This window comes from Prionailurus bengalensis, chromosome D3, assembly GCF_016509475.1.
Source record: "Prionailurus bengalensis isolate Pbe53 chromosome D3, Fcat_Pben_1.1_paternal_pri, whole genome shotgun sequence".
In the NCBI taxonomy this organism is placed as follows: Eukaryota; Metazoa; Chordata; class Mammalia; order Carnivora; family Felidae; genus Prionailurus; species Prionailurus bengalensis.
Genome location: NC_057356.1, coordinates 22,403,947 through 22,425,197, shown reverse-complemented (window position 1 = coordinate 22,425,197; position 21,251 = coordinate 22,403,947). Strand labels below are relative to the sequence as shown.

The 21,251-nt window shown below is 47.5% G+C and overlaps 1 protein-coding gene across 1 annotated transcript; it reads right to left on the bottom strand.

The window, feature by feature from the left end:
- Positions 1–1,502: 1,502 nt before the first annotated feature.
- On the bottom strand, positions 1,503–21,230 carry SF3A1 (splicing factor 3a subunit 1). Its single transcript, XM_043559275.1, has 16 exons — positions 21,122–21,230; positions 18,371–18,492; positions 13,949–14,156; positions 12,565–12,822; positions 9,974–10,048; positions 8,880–9,030; positions 8,331–8,524; positions 7,327–7,444; positions 6,844–7,029; positions 6,081–6,202; positions 5,732–5,977; positions 4,971–5,178; positions 4,305–4,459; positions 2,974–3,075; positions 2,790–2,861; positions 1,503–1,989 (listed from the first exon to the last, which is right to left on the bottom strand). The coding sequence occupies exons 1-16, from the start codon at positions 21,182–21,184 to the stop codon at positions 1,888–1,890; spliced, it is 2,382 nt and encodes a 793-aa protein (XP_043415210.1). The 5' UTR covers positions 21,185–21,230; the 3' UTR covers positions 1,503–1,887.
- Between the last annotated feature and the right edge of the window lie 21 nt (positions 21,231–21,251).

The following is a 21,251-nucleotide window of genomic DNA, read 5'->3' as shown; positions in this document are numbered from 1 at the left end:
TACATTCCTAGCCTCCAGTCACAGCCTCCGTGATCCAGAGCCCTTGGGATCTGCCATCTGTGGGGGACAGTGCCCAACACCACACCCTACTCCCCATCCCCAGAGCCAATCCGTGGAAGAAAGGAGAGCTTGGAGCACAGGACTCCCCCAGGTCTCCTGACCCCCTTCCCAGGTGGTGTTTAGTGTTTTTGGTGTTGACTACAGAGAAGCAACCAGCAGTGCCTTCATTTTAGGCACCCAAACCATGGAACCCACTCTGCCCCTGGGGGGAACTTCCAGTAAATGTCAAACAAGGTGAGGAAGAACATCCCTCTGACCAAGTTAAAAATGTGAGGGATCCAGCAGTGTGTAATGGAGCCATGCAAGTGGCACTGCAGAAGGGCCATCTGTGCCCCAGGTCTAGAGTAAGAAGCTTTAGCTTGCAAGTGGATATTAGGCACAAGGAATAGGAGTATCTCTAGTCTTGCTTCATGGATTATATGGCTCAGGAGTTATCTATAATTATTCACTTACTTTTTAACAAAATATAACAATACAGAATAGTTAATTCTACATAGTGTGCAGAGTAGAGCAGGGTGGTGACTAGAATACTGGTTCTATGACCTTAGGAATGGCCTCACCCCCTGAGCCTTGGAGAGGACCTCATGGAGCAGCTAAGAAGATCGAATGGAGGGACTGCAAAGAAAAGGCATTACAAACTCTCAAAAGATAAACACACATGAAATCTTCAGAATAAAATGGGATTTAGGTTTCAAACCAGGAAACAGTTTTCAACAGGCTCTCACCTTCCTTCCTCTGAACACCCACAGCGGCGCCTATGTCCCTGTGATAGCATAATTCCAAAAATAGCCGGCGTCTGGCTCTTGCTAGGGAGCAAGGCCTGTGACAAGCATTTTGCACACATTCTTTTCATCTTCTTACTGTGTGGCTGTGGGCATATGATCCACCTTCTCTGTGCCTCAGTATAAAACAGGAATACTCAAGATTATGTAGGTTAAAACTGATGAAACACTTAAAACAATAAACACTAAACTGGTTAAATTTTATAAAATCCTTGGAATGGTTCAAGGCTGTGGCACAATTTAGCATTTTGTAAATAAATAAGTTTAAAAAATGTCATGTCCCTGTGCTCACTCAGGGTAAGCCACCTGCCTAAGGTCATAGAGCCAATCAGGTGATGGGTGATTCCAGGTCTGCAGGAAACTATACTGCCCCCCCCCCCCCACCAACCCCAAGTCTCATCTACATGTATCTCTCTGCTGCCCACTGGCCCAGGAAGTGCATCACACTTGTCCTTGTTCTTCTGTGGTCCTGGCATGTTAAAGGCATTTTGTAGCAATCTGTTAAATACGCAGGGTATGCCTTTGAAAGGTCCAAATGTTTTAAATGAGCCATAAAAAGAAATCTAAGACGGATTCATGAAAGACTTGGTGGCAACAAGAATTTAGTTAAAAGTCCAGCACTCCTCAGAGCAAAAGAGGAGCCAAGTCTCAGGACACTGATTTCACAAGAAAGACACAAGAGGTTTATTAGACAACCCATGGCAAAATACAAAATGATTAATAATGAGAACAACCATATTCTATCAGCCAAGTGCCACTTGGCACTATGATACTATCCCACAGGACATCTCTGGGTTCATATCTCCTAATATGCTACCTAAAGAAATGAATCCCCTCAAATCAAGACTCAAACACAAAGGGATTCCAGAGACCACTGGGAAGGAGAGTGGCTTAGAAAGCTCAGGACCATTTGAATTTCCAAACTTAGTAAGAAATAAAGAAATGTGCAAGGCAGGGTCTCCTGGGTCTGGGGCAGAGGGTGGGGCAGTAGGGGATAGTAGAGGCAAAAAACGGCAGTGGCTGAGATCTGACAGCAGGTTTCCCTCTACTTCTTCCTCCCGCCTCTCTCCTTGAGGGCCAGGTGGATGACAGCGCCATTGGCCATGTTGTAGTAAGCCAGTGAGTTGGAATCCTTGATGAAAATGCCCTGGAAAACAGATGGTGTGCTTTAGCACAGGGCAATCTGGCCTTTAACAGTATATAGCCTCACAACTCCCAACATCCATTCACTCTGAACTCAGAGAATACAGGGGCCTGAAAGAAGGTAGGACAATGGCAGGGGGGTAGGGGGGTAGGGGGGTGGGGGGGTGGGAGGGTGTAAGGGTGGGACTGAAGGTCTCTGGTTCCCTCCCAGAATGCTCTGCTTTTCCCTCCTTCCTAGTAAGTCACGCTCTTCCTCTTTGTCAACTCCCCAAGAAGTTGGCCCAGACCAACCCCCATGAAATTCTGACTCTCAAATCAGAAGATCTTTAGAGATCAACTAGTCCAAGTCTCATCTGACAGAGCAGGAAACTGAGGCTCAGAGTAGGCATTTGTCAAAGTACTGAGACGGAGAATAAAGCATGCCAGGCGGACACCAGGTTGAGGTGGACTATGACCTCTGTGTCCCTGCACAAAGCCAGGCTACCCCAGACCACACTGGCTGGGATGGCTCTACCTCCCGTTCATACCTCTACCTCTGGGCCAGAAACCGACCAAATGTCCACCCTAGTCATTAAGGCAAAAAGTTTTTTGGGCCTCACACAAGACTATACTGTGACCCCAGCAGAGTTTCATTCTGTCAGGCTAACCTGCCCTGGCACTCCTAGCCAGCATCATCACTTCGAGGATAGACTCACATGGCCACCCCACATGTCTCCCCACTCCTTTAGATTCCACAGGTCATTAAGCTTCTGCGATGGCAGAGGTGTTGAACCCAAGGGGCAGGAGCACTGATATGTGACCCACCTCATACTGCAGCTTTTGTTTCCCTGCGGGCATACCCGTGGCTTCGTGAATCTTCACCTTGATGACAGAGACCTGTGGGACAGAGAGAGGTCATTCACCTCTTTGCTAAGGTCAGCTAAAGAAAGCTGCCCCTGAATCCTGGGATCCAGTGCACCTGATGCCAGTTAGCAACACCAACTCATACCTGATCTGTCAGCGGGAGGGTAAAGACCAGAACTTGTCCATTCAGTTTCCATTCAGTCTTATCCTGCATGTTGGGCACTTGGACTTTGATGGACACTGGACCCTGCAAAATAGGACATGGCCATTATGGCCAGGGAACCCTGAGCCCATCAGCAACTATGCTCTCCTATTCCTGGACCAGTCTGAACAATGTCTCCTGTCCATGTGAACTCCTGGACTCTGCTCCAATTCACTATTAAGGCCATTAGTATGATGTCACAACTCATCCCCCCCATTTTCAAGATTTGGGATTAAAGGTCTCTGGTTCCCCCCAGCATGCTCTGCTTTTCCTTCCTTCCTAGTAAGTCACATTCTTCCTCTTTGCCAACTCCCTAAGAAGTTGGCCCAGACCAACCCCATGAAATTCTGACTCTCAAATCATAAGATCTTTAGAGATCAACTAATCCAAGTCTCATTTTACAAGGCAGGAAATATCTTTCCTTACCTTACCTTTACAGAGCAAAGAAATCTTTAAAACGATCTCTACCCTGCCTTTTGGTGAGTCTGGAACCGAAAAAGTAGTAAGAAAATGCCCTGCAAACCCCAGAAGCACCACAGAGAGAATATAAACTGCAAGGTCAGAGACCTAGGCTCCCAACTCAGTTTCCCTGCTAACTAGGTCTCTCTGAGCCTCAACGCCAAGTTTATAAAACAAGTGATCACAACGACTGCATGGTACTGTTGTAAGCACTGAAGAAACAAGTGCCCATAAAACGTGTAGCTCTTGGCACTTCAGCTGGTACTCAGAAAATGGGAACTGCTATCAGAAAGAAAAAAAAAAATCTGGTCAAATGCACTGGGGGAGTGCGGCTAGGACTGTTTCTGCCTCCTCACTAGAGGCGGACAGCTTCCTTAGGCACTGGAAGTGTCAAAGTTCTTATTTCTAGCACCCCAACAGGATCCCCACAACAGGGAGAACTTCAAAGGACTGGAGCCACAGAAGAAGGTCGCAAAGAAATTAAGAACTACACCCGGGATTTCTTCCAGTATTCAAGGTCCCTTCACACTCAAGTCCTGCTGCCTACATTAGTCCTGCTGCTTACCAGCTAGTTTTCCTACTGGTCTCCATGATAGTTCACAACAGAGGGACTGCCTATTTGGTCCGATCCTTCCACTGTTGACTATGCATCTACTGTGTACCCAGAAGCCCTTACAGGCTTCCAATAACTGACCCAGGCCCCAGAAGCCAAAACAGTGGGAGAAGAGGGTGCGCCAGGGAGTGTGTAACTGGGGCAAGACTGGGTACCCCCACTAGTCACTCCAGGCCACAGGTGGCACTCTGGTATCACATACCTTATTTCTGCGTAGGAACTCCTCCTCAGGCACAAGGCTGTCCTCTGTCTTCAGTTTCTTGGAGGCAGGCTCATCCTCCATGGGAGGTGGGGGGTGGACAGGGGGCATGGGGGCTGGAGCTGGGACAGGTGCCACAGGAGGAGCAGGCACAAATGCTGCCAAGACAGGAATAAGCAGCCTCATGAGTGGGAGGAAGGGCCCTGGGACTCAGGGATGGTGATAAATGAGGAAAGACTGCAAAGGTGTCCCACTTCTCACAGTCAGGGGTGTGAAGAGTCACTCCTGGCTCAGTCTGAGAGCCAGTAAGTTCCCTGGCAGGGAGACCTAAGAGACTGCCCACACTGGGCAACAGAAGCCTAGAAGAGGGGCAGAACTGATGGATGGAGTAGGTGCCAGCTGACAGCAAGTCTCACTAGGCCTCTGCACCTGTCTGGGGCCTGACCACTCCAGGTGCACAGACCCCAGCTCTGCCACATCAGCCTATCTCCCCTAGGACCACCAGTTCCCCAGCTCCTAGCTCAGGGATTGTTCACATGGGGAAACCAAGGCTCTTCTCTGAGCTGGACACCCAACTGGAAAAGCTGGGCACTACCATCAGCCACTGCTGATGTGCCTGGTCCAAAGTCCTGACCCAATGGCTTGGAAAGCGACATGAGAGACACTGACCTGTCGGCACAATCATGGGGGGTGGGCGGGGTGCCATGATAGGAGGGGCTGAGGGAGGCATGGGCACCACATTGATCCTGGGTGCATGGATGATTGGCGGCATGGGGGCAATCACTGAGCCTGGGGGTAGTCGGACCACTGATGCCATCGGGGGGCGGGGCATGACAGGTACTGCAGACACAACCGTGGTACGAACAGGAGGTGGCATCTGTGGGGAAGAAGAGACACATAGATCACAGAAAACCAAAGGTGGACCTCAATGGCACATATGGCTGGTGATTAGCCACCAGCAACCTTTGAGGATGGGGGCTGGAAAGCTCCGACTGAATCCCCTGGGACTGACAAACTGCAGCCCATGACTAAACTCTGACAGGAACTACGCCAAGAGAGGCCCAGGGTGACATTCTTTCCTCCTGAGACTCAACCAGCTGCTTGTGGCAGACACTGAAAAAGCCACTAAAGAGGCTGACCTCAACTTAGCTTCCTGGAGACAGGCCAACAGTCCTCGAAGACCTGTTAAGCCCTGCAGCCCTTCTCTGCCCCAAGCCTGCTTCTCACTTTTGCCTCCTGCTTCCCTCCCTGTTCCAATCCTCCCACACAGACTAGAGGTTCCCACTTACTATTAAAGAGTTCTTTGTCTCTCAACTTAACCCAAGCAGCCCTTGGGCCCCGCTGCAAGGAAGCTGTCCTTCTCAGCCAATAGAGTCCAACCCCAAAAAGCAAATGCTAAAAGATTAGTCCCAAAGTGGCTACTGGCTTACTGCGGGTGGCCGAGGCACAGAGGTAATGGGAGGGGCAGAGCTAGGAATGTTGGTGGCTGAAGATGGAGGTGGTGGCTGCTGAGGAAGTTCATTGGGTTTGCTGGGACCAATCTTCTCCTTCGTATCATCCTCTGGCACTAGGCCCTTGGCCTTGTGGATGGCCTCAATCTGCTCCTGGAGGGTGATATTGGCCTGGGCAGCCTGCTGGGTCCGCGCCATGCTGCCTGAGTGACCGTCCCAGGTCACCTACAAAGGAAAGCAAAGCCGCAGCTTGTCAGGGCTTCTGAAACTGAGCCCAAGTATAGGAGTGTGAGGGTGGGGAAAGTACTAGGATCCATCAGAATGTCACCTTTTCCTCTGGCTTCTGGATCTCCTCCTCACCAATCTTCTTACCAATGGCTGTTTCCTCTACACCGAAGATGTCAGTACGCCGCTCAGCCAACTGTTTCAAGCTGCTTTCGATATCCAGACCTGGATAGTCACAAAATGGAGGCAGGGAGCAGAAAGGAAAACTAAAACCAGGTGTCCTTCCAACATACCAGCAACTCTCATGGTACAGGGTAGAGGCTGGTCCCATGGAGCAGGCCTGAATCTGGGTCCCAACATAGCATGCCTATCCTCTGAGCCTGGGGAAGGCTGCCCAACCAGCAAAAAGCCCGTACACTAGAGGCTATCCAATTGCTTAACTTACGAAAAGCAACTGGGAGGACAGGGTCACAAAAGCGACAAGTAGCAGTCAGGACTAAAAGCTTAGTCTCCTGCTTCCGGGACAGGTTTCTCCCTATCGTGTCTCATTTCAAATTGCTCAAGGTGCTCCAGCCACCAGAGCCCTCATTCTAAGACAACTCCAAGACGAGCACCCTTCCAACTCTGGGATGTCTGGGATGCCATCCATGTCAGGTATCTGCCTCTGGAGGAGTCTTACGAAGAGTCCTTCTGGAAAACGGGCAGTTCTTTTGTAGCATCACAGACTATACCTATCCTCCAAAGTTTTTGTTGACCTCAATTCTTGCTTTTCATTTCTTTAAAGTCTAGACGTGCCCATGAGTCAAAGGGAGTCAGGGCGGAGTCAGAGAAGGGGTGTGGACTGGGTGGGAGAACCCCCACCTCACCTGGTGCATACACCTCATCATCGCTCTGCTTCTCACGGATGGAGCGGTCTCGCTGCTCCAGCCAGCGGGGATCGAGAAGCCCGATGCGCATGTGTTCCTGCATTTTGCTGGCAGGGATCTTCTCCCCCGTGATGGGAGACACGAGATATTCATCTGGTGCAGGGGCTGGAGGCAGGGGCTTGGAAGCTAAAAAAAAAAAACCAAAAAACAGAGATGCTTGAATGAGAATACTGGGAAGCAACAGACGTTAAGAAATTATTGTTTTATTCATGTGTTACTCATCCAAGACCCATCCATTTAGTGCCATGCTGTACCTAGCACTGTGCAAGGCACCTGGGCACCAAAGAGGACTAAGCTCTGTTCCCTATCACCAGGCCTGCAAAGGAAAAGACTATCAATGCCTTCGCGACCAGCAACCTCGAGCCCTCTTAGAAACAGAAGGTCTGAGGAATATGTGAAGGCAGGAAAGCAGGCAGGCCCTACCTTTAGGGTCATAATCCTTCCGAACAATGACTTGGTCTGGAGTCGGGGGCAGAGGAGGAGGCATGGGTGTCTCTGGGGGTGGGGGCACTTTCTGCCCTTCTTCTTCATCATCTGAACCCTGAAAAGCAAAGCAATGGCAGGACTTAAAGAAGGGCCGACAGGCCATCCCCCTGCAGCTGAGCCCTGGCAGCTCTCAGAGTGGCAAGGAACCTAGGTCCCTGCCAGCCAGCGTCCATGTGCTAAGCCTCTGGGGGCAGCCGAGGCCAGCCGGCAGCCAGCCAAGCTGCTTCCTCACAACATGAATGAGAGTGCTGGGGGCTGTGGTGCTAACACTCCGCCCAGGCATTTCCAGCAGCTGGCACCAGGCAGTCCCAGGAGGCCAAGGGCACTTAAACATGCTGGGGAGGGGTGCGGGGGGCAAGCTGGCACTCAATGGTAGCTGCTCATGGAGCAATGCTGGGAGGGAGAGAAAAAGTCAATTCCCACAGACACAGGAGCCTTTCTTCTCACACACAAATTCTTTCCAAGGGGAGGAGGCAGCTTGGCTCTAGAGGCTCTATGCCTGCTCGGCGGGCCTGCCTCGGAGGGGGTAGAGGCGGTCGAAGGGAAGCAACAGGCTACACTTAGAAAAGGTCTGGGAACTGCTGATCATTTGGGCCCAAGCTCAAATGTATCAAAGCATGTGGTGCAAAGCGTTCCTTAACTGAGAGCTGGCACAGGAGCAGTGGGGAGCAGGGCCTCTGGGCAAAGGGGGAAGGTCACAGAACAGAGCCAGCACAGCTTTCAGATCCTTGCCTGTGAATGAATCTTTGTTGCCTGAGCTGGAAAGAGGTTCTATGCTGCCTGAGTTTGGGCAGCTGCTCAACCAGGATGCCTTATTCAGGACCTGTGCCTCCTTCCAAGGTTCACAAGGGAGGTGGATCTCTGACTCTGGTGGAGAGCACCCCCATCTCCTTAAGCTCCAGAAGGAAAGGCCAGCCCCACAGGCCCTCCCAGAAGCACACCTCATCCATGTCTTGCACTTGGGTGTCCTGGTCCAACTGGGAAGGAGGCTCCTCCGTTTTTTCTTGTTTCTCATCCTCCTCATCAGACTCAACCTCCATCTCAACCTCTTCACTTTCCCCAAACTTCTCATAGCGCTCCTGAATAAGGATTCGGGCCCCCAGCTCCTCCGGCGTGGTAGGGGGAGGGAAGTTTCCTGGCAGAAAGCAATCCAGAGTCAAAGGGAGACCTCCACAGACGCTCTTTATCAGAGGCCCATCTGTCTACCCTTCCCGCACTGTAAGCTCTCCAAGGGCCAAGGCTGTCTGACTTCTCTCCCAGCTCCAGACACCCACCCAAGGTCTGGCACTAAGTTTGCTCAATTGGGTTTAAGTGGGGGCAATGTGGTAAATCTAAAGTCTTTTGAGAGCAGAGATGAAACATACTGATAAAAACCTCGGGGGCACTGTGCTGCTCCCTGGGAAGAGATGTGTATCTGAAATATCCCAGGATGGTTCTAAGCTCCTGGCTCCCCATCTGGAGTCACACACCTCCCTTCCTCACAGACCTACCTTGCTCATTGGGTTGGAAGTCTACTGTTTCTACCACAACAAAATCATGCCAGTCGATCTGTGCATACGCCACCCGCTCCTTCTCCTTTTCCTCTTCTTCCTTCTTCCTCTCTCGCTCCTGGAACTTGGCCCACTCCACCCGGTAACACACCTGAAGAAACAGAAAACAGCATGATGCTATGCTGAATCAGGGTCAGCTCCTGATGGAGCAGCCACCTTCAATACCTTTACCAAAGCCAGCATCTCCCTTGGAAGAGGAGACTGTTCTGCCTACAAGAGGAAATTCCTGGTATGTGCATCTGGTCTCAGTCAGGCCCAAAGCTTGGACAGAATAAAAATTCTAAATGTCGGGGCACCTGGGTGGCTCAGTCGGTTAAGCATCCGACTTCGGCTCAGGTCATGATGTCACAGTTTGTGAGGTCGAGCCCCATGTCAGGCTCTGTGCGGACAGCTCAGAGCCTGGAGCCTGCTTCGGATTCTGTGTCTCCCTCTCTCTCTCTCTCTCTGCCTCTCCCCCACTTGTGCTCTCTCTCTCAAAAATAAATAAAATGTAAACAACAAAAAAAAAAAATTCTAAATGTCACAGAAACCTTGTGTCTGGGCCCCAAGGGCAGCCATTTGTTATAACCTCAGAGTTTTCTGCTTGATTTGGCAAGAGGCTCTGTTCTCACAGAGCATCAAACTCCATCCCAGGAAGTCTGTGTGACAACCAAGTACCCACAAAAGCAGCGGCAATCTGAGAGTCTGAAAACAAAACCTTCATGCAGCTACCCAAAACAGGCAGCACCAATATGCCTTCTCTCCTTGACTCTTGAGAACTTGGGGCCTCAAAAGGCATCTGTCACCAGAAAACCTGCTCAGGAGTTGGCTTCTAGTGAGGGCAAAAAAGAGGAAGATCCAGTAAAGCTGAGAGAAAAACAGAAAGTTAGCGACCAGACAATCTAGGGTTCTTTGGCTTTTTGTGGCCACAAGGCCTTTCTTCTCACCACTCCTGTGCCTGGAACACAGCAAGGTACCACCTCAGAGACTATTTCCAAACATGAAACAACCCAAAGTAACTTGCACCATCAGTAACTGGTTATAATTCAGTTTACCTGGTCCAAAACTTCTCGGGGATTCTCAGCCTCTTTCTTGAGCTTTGTAAATAACCCTTTAGGTGGAATCAAGATCTGAAACACAAAAGAGTTAAAGCAACTGTCAGTGCACAACACAGGACAAAGAGGTTGCCTTCTGGAGCCTGTGGAAAGGCATAAGAAAAGTGAGAGCATAGGGTTCCAGGTCCCAATCCCAGCTCCACTTGGCTATGCAACAACTTTGGGCAAGTTACTTAACCTCTGTAACTTGGCTTCCTTCTACAAATGGTGACACCACCACTTAAAGTCAGCACAGTCAACATTAAAAGGTTGCTGCAAGAATCAGCAGGAAAATACACAAATGCACTGCCTATATCACCCAGGGTACAGTCAGCATGTGCTGGCTGCTCTCAGGGCACAGAAATGTTCCTACCCTTTTGCACATGCTCCCCTGATGACCCTACCCAAGACTGCCACCCACAGGCCCTATCTCCTAGATCTCTGTCCCCTGCTTTCTATTTCTCCACAGGATTTATTACCAGCTAACATCCACTGACATTGCACTTGCCTGTTGCCCCCTCACTAGACCAGAAACTCCATAGACAGAAATTAATCTCTTTTCTGTTCACTATTGTTAATTCCAGAATTTGAAATGAATTCTGACAATGAACATAAGTTTGACAACAAATGATGGCTTTGTTCAAAACAGCCAGTCATTCTACCTGCCCCAATAGTTTTTTTTTTAATTTTTAAAAAAAAAATTTATTTTTGAGAGGGAGACAGAGAATGTGAGCAGGGGAGGGGCAGAGAGAGAGGGAGAAACAGAATCTGAAGCAGGCTCCAAGTTGTCAGCAAGAAGCCCAATGCAGGGCTTGAATTCACAAACCACAAGATCACGACCTGAGCCGAAGTCAGATGCTTAACCATCTTGAGCCACCCAGGCACCCCTCTCCCCCCACAAATAGTATTTATTGTTACTGGTAAACTGGCTCAGCCCACCCCTCCCCCACCCCCATCCTCTCTATACCTCTATCCCAGGAATAAATCTGCTCCTGGAATCTCCCATGGCTAAAGACAGACACCAGTGCCCTCAGGTTAGAGTACTAAATGTCTATACCCAAGTTCTGAGGGAGAAGAAACAGGAAAGTAACAGAGTAAAAAGGTATCTGGGGACCTTTAACCCTGGAAGTAGTCCACTAGGGAAAATTAACACAGGGCTCACTTAAAATTGATACTGTGTAATTACACTAACCCTTTGGCCTTCAAATGATTGTTATTTTAGCTACTCTACCATTTTTGGATTTGATCATTTTCTAAACGCATACATCTTTGTAATTCTTTCTAGTTACATACTCAGATCAAAATTAGAGGAAATCATTATGAGTCCTTTTAAGTCAGATCTTTAATGTACTGTTTCTAAATAACAAGAAAAGATGTACAAATCATGCCACTAATCAGGAAGACAACCTCCACTACATGTATAACAAGAAAAACAAGCCACTGGCAAATCTGTTATCAGTGTTCTTTGCAATAAATTAATGATCTAATTTTTTAAAATTTATTTTGAGAGAGAGAGAGAGAGAGAGAGAGAGAGAGAGAGAGAGAGAAAGAAAATGGGGAAGGGAATCCCAAGCAGGCTCCACACAGTGTAGAGCCTGATGTGGGGCTCAAACTCACAACTCTTATGTGAGATCATAACCTGAGGTGAAGTCAGACATTTAACCGACTGAGCCACCCAGGGACCCCAGATCCAATTATTTTTCAATACCAATATTGACTTGTCCAGATTCTTGATTACAACAATGTAGTATAATAATTAAGATATTTTTAACAGGATAATTAAGATCCAAGTCTTAGGGTCTGGAGTAAAAATGCCAGAGGTCATGTCCCAGCTCAGCAAGCCCTGGCTGTATGACTCTATCCAAATTAACTTTGCTGTGCCCATTTCCTCTTCTATAAAATAAGGAGACCAGTGGCTACCTTAGAGTTTATTAGGAATTAAATGAAAACATGCTACATATACAAGCATTCCATCAATACTGGCTATGCTTATGTTGAATTGTTTCTCAATATCTACTTAAATTATATTCTAATTCCAGGTACTTTTTAGAGTGAAAAACAACATAGGTGTTAAGAGTCAGTGCAGCCACTTACTAGCTGAGACCATGAGTAAGTGACTTCAACTCTCTGAGCCTGTTTCTACTTCTGAAAAAGGGGAGAGGGGAACACATCCTAGGTTCTTGTGAAGATTAAACTGGGCAAAAAGGAGGCAATTATTAACGGCTTGCTTCTTCTCAGGTACTATGCAAGGCAACTGAAAATTTAAATGTACTTAAGAGCAGCTAGTACCATTTGGCCTTGTCACATAGCAGGCACTAACCTAATGACAGTTATCAATCACACGTTTCACTTCTCTTTAAAACCAGCAATCTGTTACATTTAAAAAGAAAAACTCAATAGAAATCAAGACTTTACACTGAACTGGAATTTTTACATCTGCCCAGGGACCCACGGTGGAGTACTGTCCTTGTAGACATGAATAGATTCAGTGCTTCCGCAAGATGCCTTCCTTCCCTAGGCCCAGCACCCCGGCCCCTGCCCTGCCCAGGCACCTTGGTGTACTGCTCCACCAGCTTCGTGAAGTAGTTGAAAAGGCTGTGCTGAGGGCGGAGGAAGTCAAACTGGTAGTTGCGCTGTTCTTTCTGCATCAGCTGGGTCAGAAACTGGCGGCCATTCCTGGCCACAAACTGAGCCGTCAGCTTCACCACATCCAGGTCGAAGGCTGAGATGGAGGGGGGGTCTGCGATGAACTCAAACTCAGGAGGGGGCTCTTTGGGCACGATGGTCTCTTGGATTACCTGGGCTTGGACCTACGATGCAGATAGAGGGAATGTGAGGCTCGAGGGGGGTGGGAAGACACCCCCGATAGGATGGCATGGACCTCTACGCTTCTGTTAACCATGTGCACATCACTGGCCCATGGTGTGAGAGAATACTAACTCACAAGAGCACCAATTAGTTGGCCAACTGTGGCCTCAACTCCCTGCATGGCTTTGAGCAAGAACCGTGCCCCTCTGTATTTCTGCTGTTGCCCTGAAATTGAGGGCCAAAACTTGGTGGCAGAAGATTCTACAGGAACATGCCATATTAAATCCCATCCGAGGGATATGGAGGCCACAGTAAGCCCTACATGTGTGCAGAGGACCCACTGGAGAGGACTCCACGGTTGTTACCTCATCTGGCCTCCACACAAACCACGAGGTAGACAGAACAGGTACTGTGAATCCTTTTTACAGATGAGGAAACTGAGGTAGCCTGAGGCCCTAGGAGTAGTAAATTGCAATGCAAGGTAACAGAATCTACTTGAACCTTTATTTCCCACTGTAAAACAAGAGGTAGCCTTTGCCACCATGGTTCAGGAAAACAGCAAAGAGAAAGGACCAGTCCAGGTCTATACAGGAGGGAAATTGTGCCAGCCCTTCTTGTCCACACCAACAACCCTTAATTGTCCCTATTTGTGGACCTAGTGAGGATTAGGGTATTAGGGCAGGCCAGATGGAGGGGCCCTGGGAAGGTGAGATGGAAGGGAGGGATGCTCAAGAAGGGGATCACAAGCCACTGTCCTCACTCCACGGTCAAGGCAAAGAGCAGGGGCCAAGAGTTTGAACTCTGGACTCCTGACTGTGGCCTGGGTAAACTGTATTTCCCCAAGCCTTAGGTTCCTCAGCTGTAAAATGGTCACTTTGCTGTCCTCCTTAAGCAGCTGCTGTGAGGTGACAGGAAGACTCCTAAAGCACTGAGCAAAGAGCTGGACAAGCAGTGCTCAGAAAATGCCAACTGTCAACAGTACTTTGCTATCTGAGCCTCAGTAGATAAAAACCTTGTGTCTCTTCCTGGCTGGTAGAGAGGTTTGGAGAGCAGAGTTCATTATCTTCCCCTCTCTGTCCAGGCTTCCCTCTTAGCCCTGGGGATATGAAGGGAGGGGTGAGTTCCAACCTTCTGGGGCAGCTGCTGCTGGGTGGCCTGCTGCTGCTGCTGCATGACCTTGGGGATGGCAGCCGAGGGCTCCTGAGCCTTCCCCTCCTTGAACTCGCTGACCTTGTGGCGGTAGTAGGCATGGTAAGGGTCATTGGGGTTCAAGAAGTTAAACTTGGGATTGTTGATCTCATTCTGTCGTATCCTAGCTTCAAATTCAGGTCCATTTCTACAAAGAAGGAAAGAGAATTAACACTACAACCCTTACAATTGCCTAGACTCAGAACATTACCCATTCAAGCCCCCTTCTTGTCACCACTCATCAAACTAGCCCATCCCTAAGCACTGGAGAGGTCCTCCTGAAACTCTTGTGTCACCAGCCAGAGTTGTCTACCTCCTTCAAGCCTGGGCCAGAACACCTCTACCACAGGGTGTCCCAGACCTCTGACATTCCTGCAGCCCTTCTGCTAGTCTTGCCATTCCCAAAATTATCTAAGCTACTGTGTTCTTTTAATGAAGTTTATTCATTTTAAGAATTACTCAAAAAGGAAAGCATATACTACTACTTCAAGTAAAAATCAGTATGGCTTTACTAACAAAAGGAAACATAAAATTAAACATAATGAAAACAAAGTAGTATCATTAAAGTCTAGTTCAAGGTTTCCTGAGACTGAGGCCAGATCTTAGTTAAAAAGAGAGAGGACAAAAAAAAAAAAAAAAAAGAAAGAAAGAAAGAAAGAGGACAGAGGGCTGGAGTACTGTTAAAGATACACTAGCACCAAACTGACACTTTGTCCTTTGGGTAACCACAAGGATTGAGAAAAACATCAAAACACAGACCATTTGATGTAATGCTTTGTCCAAGTACTACCTTGTCCAAAGTAGTATTTTGTCCAAGTACTACCACATCACCCCATTTACTAAGTGAGGCCCACACTGGAAAAACTGCTCCCCAAGGACATGATCTGTGCTGCTATGTAAGGCACATTCAGATAACGAGGGGAGTGGTAAGAATAGAAGGGAGGTCTCTACCTCTCTCGGTAGCTGAGACAGTTTTCCACATAAACCCCAGGTCCCCAGTTTGCATTCCTTTAAAACTTCAGGATTAAAAAAAAAAAAAAAAAAAAATCCCTGTCGTGAAATTTAGGAAACCCTGATTTTTAGAGAGCCCAATGGCAATACTTCAAGGTGTCAGACATATACACCATCTGTGTCAGTCAGAAAGCACGTTAACCCTAAAGACATAAGATATGGACAATATTCATATTTTGGGTTCACTAACAATTCTTCAAGTTATCAACCCTCCCCGCTCTTTTTTTTTTTTAATTTCCTAGATTACCAGTTTATTAAAAAAAAAAAAAGATATTTTAAAGGGTAAAAATGAACAGCCAGATGAAAAGACACACAGGGATAGGTCTGGTAGGGTCCTGAGCACAGGAGATTCTGTCCCTGTAGAGTGTGGGGTGCACCACCCTCCCAGCACCCCCTCAGATGTGTTCTTACTTACCGACCTGGAAGCTCTCTGAATCCCATCAGTTAGGGTTTTTTATGGAGACTTAGTTACAGAGGCATGATTGATTAAATCACTGGCCACTGGCGAGTGAACTCAATCTCCAGCCCCTCTACCCTCCCCACCCCCAAAATTGGGAACCCAACCTTCTCTTTGACTCAATTTCCCATGTGTAAGATGCAACTAATACTACCTTCTCTCTCTACCCTGGTGTACTGAGATCAAATCAGCTAAGGAGATGCCAAAGTTTTTCTGAATCATAGGGTGGCCTGAAATCCAAGGGCTGTCACTCCTATGAAACTTAGAAAGGGCTGTTCCACAAACATTAGAGATGATCTGGGTATTAGATGTCTGTGGGGCTTCCCTCACTACTCCAGACAGAGCCCAACACTCAGAAGATGCTCCAAAATCATCAAGGGATGGTTCTAGGGGCTGCTGGTAGCAGGTTGCTCCCTTTCTTCAGACTTTCACACCCTGGCCCTATTAGTTGAAGAGAGGGCAGGAGACAGGGTACATAAAGGCAACACTGTGCCCCAGATTAGCAACCGTAACAAACTGCCACGGCAGTGGTAAACACCCAGGCTAGCTACTTTGCAAGCTCTGGCCACACCCTGTAGCATGAATAACACCATGAGGTCTCAATTTGACAGTACATTAGTCCAACTGGAACCTCCTACTTGGGGAAGAAGCATCTTTCCCTCTCTTATAATGCAAACCATATATGAAGAGGAAGGTAAGTGCACACTTAGATATTGCTAAACTAGACAATCATACCCAGCAAACGCCCAGGGCAGACAAAGGGCTGCTAAGAAAAGGGGGCTCTGGTTGCTTCTTCTATCACTGCCTCCTAAGCCATAACCTTACCACATCTGGGAATAATCTGAAAGAAAAAAAGAAGGCAAGAATGTTTGTTCCAAGAGATTCTGTTCTTTTAAATTAACTTAATGTTAATTTTAGAATTATGTTCTCTAACACAAGGAATAGATTTCAGCAGAAAAAGACATGATTCTGAGTCAACCCAGCTGGTGGGACTTTTTAAGGGTAATTTCCACTTCAGTTTCTTGACAGGAAAATTCAGGAAAGACCAAACCAAGAGAGAAAAAACTTCTTTCGGAAAAACATACTCAGTGATTTTTACTGTATGCTCCATCAATCAATATATGTGACCCAACAGAAGTGAAGTAGAGGGTCCTGCATGCTTTCTTTATCCCCGAGTGGGATGGTGCTGGTCTGTTCCTTCATTGCAATGTACATGAAAGCAAGTCCAGATTTTAAAAATGCCTACAAAGCAATCACCTTAGCCAAAAATAAATCTAGAAATATGGAAGCATACATTTTTATTTTTAAGAAAACTTGGAAACTGTTATTTCTATGGCAGCAGAGGCTGGCACAAAATTATTGGAAAGCTACTTGGCAAAATGTTTAAGAAAATCTTTAAAAACCCTCTTTCAGCCACTTATGTGCCACACAGAATTCTCTTCTAAGGAAACAATCTAGAAGGGAAAGAAAATGCTCAGATTTCCCCACAGCTTCATTTGCCAAATTGAAATGTTGGAAACAACCTTGAAGGAAAATATAGAGGAGACTGCCAAGTCCAGGAAGGAACATCACCTCAGCATGGTGTATCAAGGACGGCACAGCATCAGGGGACCACGGAGCTACATGGGAAAAGGCTTATAACACAACACAAAAGGGAAAAGCAGGATGTGAAAGTATCTACTAGTATTAAAGGATCTAAAAAAGGATGCCAAGGCCCAGAAGGAAACCGGAAAGTGAAAACAGCTGGTAGAAACTATTCTGGTAGTGAGACTGTGGTGATTCTTCCTCTAACACCCTATTTATTCTGTTTTTAAATTATCAGGGGGAAGAGAGAAGTATGAGCGTTGCTATGAGATACTAAACATTTATCATAAACACAACACTTACTGCCCTAAATCTGACTGTTCAATCAAGCACAGAACAGATTTAACGCAATACCCAAGTGAATCAAAGCCTTTGAAATGTAATAATATGAATCTGCATGGAGCCTGACAAGTGAAAGCCATCAAGCAGAGTAACTTCTACCTTTCATTATATTAGGGGGTTGGGAAAGGAAGGAGTCCTGAATTACATGATGTACTGTGATGGGGATGCTGCCTTGGGGTCAAGGAGTGGCCCTTTGGAGTATATGCCCTGACCGAAGGCAGGAGTCTATTCTAGGCCAGCTACTTCTTCCATGCAATGAGCTGTCTGGTTGCCCACAGAAGCCAGAAATCCAGATTTATTGTGCAATCTCCACATTTTTCAACAGTGGCAACTAATTCTAGTTTTAAAAATATATACTGTGAAGAAAAACAAGAGCTCTGTAGGTTGCATGAGGCCTGCTGGCTGCCAAAGAATATTTTAAACTAGGGGACGTGTTGACCTTTGGAGTCAAGTGGCCATCAAGAAGATTCCATCTGAGGAAGTGGGAGCGTATATAAGATGCGGAAGAGTGAGAGGAACTCAGACTGACTTCCATGCCATCCACGAAGACTGCTGACACATGCAGCTCAGTCCCACTCCTCCTCTCCTGCCTTACAACAACTCTGAGGTGGTATTTTATTCCATTTTACAGATGGGTCAGTTGAAGCTCTGAGCACAGTTCTTACATACTGAGAACAATCAACTCCTTTTCTTTGTCTTCCTCAGGTCAGCAGCTCAGACTATCATACTATCATACAGTAGTACAGACACACATACTATCCATGACAAAGCAACTTTCCAGGCACTTCCTCAGGCCCATTTTGGAAGCACAGGTTCCTGGTGACTCTGGGACTGGGTGTGATTCACATTCTGCCCCTACCATGCTGTGCTGTAGACACCAATCTTGCCCACTGCCTACCTCACCGCCAGCTTGTGGTGTCAGATGAGCTAACAGGCCTAGGCTGACAACGCAGAAGCAGCTACATTACCTGGCCACAAAGCTGGCAGTCTTGTCAACGATATTCCTGACCTCTGGAGGAGGATAAATAATTCCCACCACTGGCTTGGAGGGAGTAGAATCCTCCTTTGAAGAAGCTTCTTCTTCTGTGGGCTGTGAAAACAAGAAAAGGAAAATAATGTCTTAAAGTTCCTGATTTGGGACTGGATCCCCACTGTCAAACTCCTCTAAAATATTATTGAGAATGTAGACTTTCTTCCGTGGACATTCCTCTAGTTAGGACCCTCTGTTCCAGAAAAGTGGTTATCTTAACTGCACTATACTTGAGTGGGACTCTCCTGGGGAAACCAGTGAAAAAAGCAGCCTCCTTGGCTCCCTCACAGGCAAGTGGTCTCAGTGACACTGGGAATCTACATTTTTACCAAGTGCCCCGGTGATTAAGATGGGGGATGGGGGTGAGAATCTGACCACATTCTAAGAAACCATCTCCCAGAATTCAGAAGGCCATGTCTGCACCTAGGGATGTGCCTGGCATGGAATATTTAATGATTGTTTGCTGAATAAAGAAACAGGAAACTCTTTGCTGACAACTCCTTATGCCCCTTTCCTCTGCATCTATTCCAGTCTTAACCACCACTCAATGCACAAATGTTCTGTGAAACCCCACTGGAATACCCAACATCAACTGTCCCATAAACTCCAATATTCTTTCTTTACTAGCTTCTTCTCCTTAGTAAACAAAGGGTCCATCTCTCGTCTTAAAAAAAAATAGCAGCACCCCTGCCCTCACATTCTTTTCTGCTGCTGTCCTCTCCCCTCTTCCTCTGGTAAATATCCTGAGTTCTCTGTCTTACCATTCCTACCTCCTCACCTCCCATCCATTTCAAGTGCTCTTGCCAAAGTAAAAAATGCCAAATACAGCAGCCATCTGATCATGTGACCAGTGACCATGCCTTCACAAAACTCTCTACTCCTCAACTCCTAGGTCCCATTCTCGCCTGTCTTTACTTCTTGCTCACCATTCCATCCAAGTTTCCTTCCTAGCTCCTGTTTCATCTTCTGCCCTAGGGCTCCCCCAAATTCTATTCTCCAAGGTATTCACACTGTACTCAGGCACTCACAACCATATCCTCTACTTCCCCTACCACCTCTAGGTTGAACAATCCAGCCCAAACTGATGTCCCAGATCACTCTTATGTGCCAGAGAACTTTAGATCCAGCTGACTCCCGGGCACTTTCTTCTCTAACCACTTTCCTTATGAATGGTCAACCATGCACTCAGTCATTCAGGCCAGAAACATGGGCCTCCTCTCCCTTCCTCAGCCTCCACATTCGATGATAACATTTACCAAGAACGTAGTGGGTTCCATATACTTTTCTAAAAACTTTAAATAGATTAACTCTTATAAGAGCCTTATGACGTGAATACTCCATTTACAGATGACAAAATTGAGGAATGTAACGCTTAACTGGACCAAAGAGCAGAACCAGGATTCCAACACATCACTTTAGCTGCAGAGTCTGCACCACCAGCCATTTTGTGACTTGAGCTTGCCCATCCCGTCTGTCTCACCCCCCTGCCACAATCTAAGCTAGGCCCTCAGCATCTTTTGAATAACTGTGCTCCTAGCATTTCTCATCACAACCTGCCTACCTGAATTTCTGAAACACAAACATGTCATTATCCAGCTTAAAACTCTTCCCTTTCTCCCCACTGTGTACTAGAAAAAGTTCAAATCCCCCCAAATGCATCTTTTGCCACTCCTTTCCAACCCTGGTTGGGCTTCAACCACACTTTTTAATTTACTCTTGATCGGAGACACCACCTGATGCCTACCCCGGTGTTTTTGCAATTATCTGGTATGACCTTGTTTACTTTTCCCCAAATGACTGGGAAAATACCAGGGATACTGACATACTTAAATATTTGTGCTAAGAGTAGGGACCTCTTCTCTCACGTACTCTGCTGTATACTGAACCCAAAGCAGTAATCAGCACACCTGTATGTGCTCAATAAAGGTTTGCTGAATGAATAAAGGATGCTATTTCCCCTTTCCAATCACCTGACAAACCAATTCATCTTTCTAAAAACAATTTACTTAGCATTCATGTGGGCTTCACCTACAGGGCATATCACACCACACTGCAATGATTTACACACCTCTTTCCCTCTCGGTTGATTTAAGAGCTGGCTGGTATCAATTATGGTGATTAAAGCAATAAACATTTGTTGAGAATTCACTTCTGTCTCCCCACTAGAACCGTGAACTTCATAAACTAGCTGTGCTCCATTCATTCTGGTTCAGTCGGAGCCTCACACGGTGGTTGGCTTAAGGGTACGCAAAGAGTAGATACTGAGAACTACCACAAATGTACCCTACAGGCTGGGAAGTTAGGGATTACTGGGCAAAAGCCAGAGGGCAGGGTGAGGAGAGGCAGTACCACAGAAAACCTGCAAGTGAGCTGGATCGGTGTTTCTCAACCTTTAACCAATCACCTTGAGATCTTGCTAAAATGCATTAGTATTTAGTTCTGGCATTTCTAATGAACTCCCAGGTGATGCTGATGCTGCTGGTCCGCGAACCACACTTTGAAAGACCGCTTGTTTCGCTACCCGAAGGCAGCGTAGGGCGGGAAGCGCGCTGCCTCCTGGGACTTGCAGTCCCTCCAAGCCCTAGTAAGCGGCCGCTTCTTCCTCTACACGAGTGAAGAGCGCCCGCGCCGGAGAGGAGGGCCCAGGCCGAGGCTTAGGCTGCCGATTAAGGTGCGGGGGTCGCGGTACCTGTTTGGGCTCGGTGGCCGCCGGCGGCGGCGGGGGCACCGCCTGCACGGGTCCGGCCGGCATGACTGCGACGCTCAGGGCTGCCAGTCCGCCTTGTTGAAGGTGAGCGGTGCTGCGTCAAAGCAGCTCC

What these genes read in the sequence shown, in the direction of transcription:
- SF3A1 (XM_043559275.1), bottom strand. Translation starts at nt 21,184, where the DNA reads ATGCCGGCCGGACCCGTGCAGGCGGTGCCCCCGCCGCCGCCGGCGGCC. An exon ending in CCCCATGATTGTGCCGACAG is followed by an intron (nt 4,460 to 4,970) that starts GTCAGTGTCTCT and finishes CTGTCTTGGCAG; the next exon opens with CATTTGTGCCTGCTCCTCCT. An exon ending in AGTTCCTACGCAGAAATAAG is followed by an intron (nt 3,076 to 4,304) that starts GTATGTGATACC and finishes CCTATTTTGCAG; the next exon opens with GGTCCAGTGTCCATCAAAGT.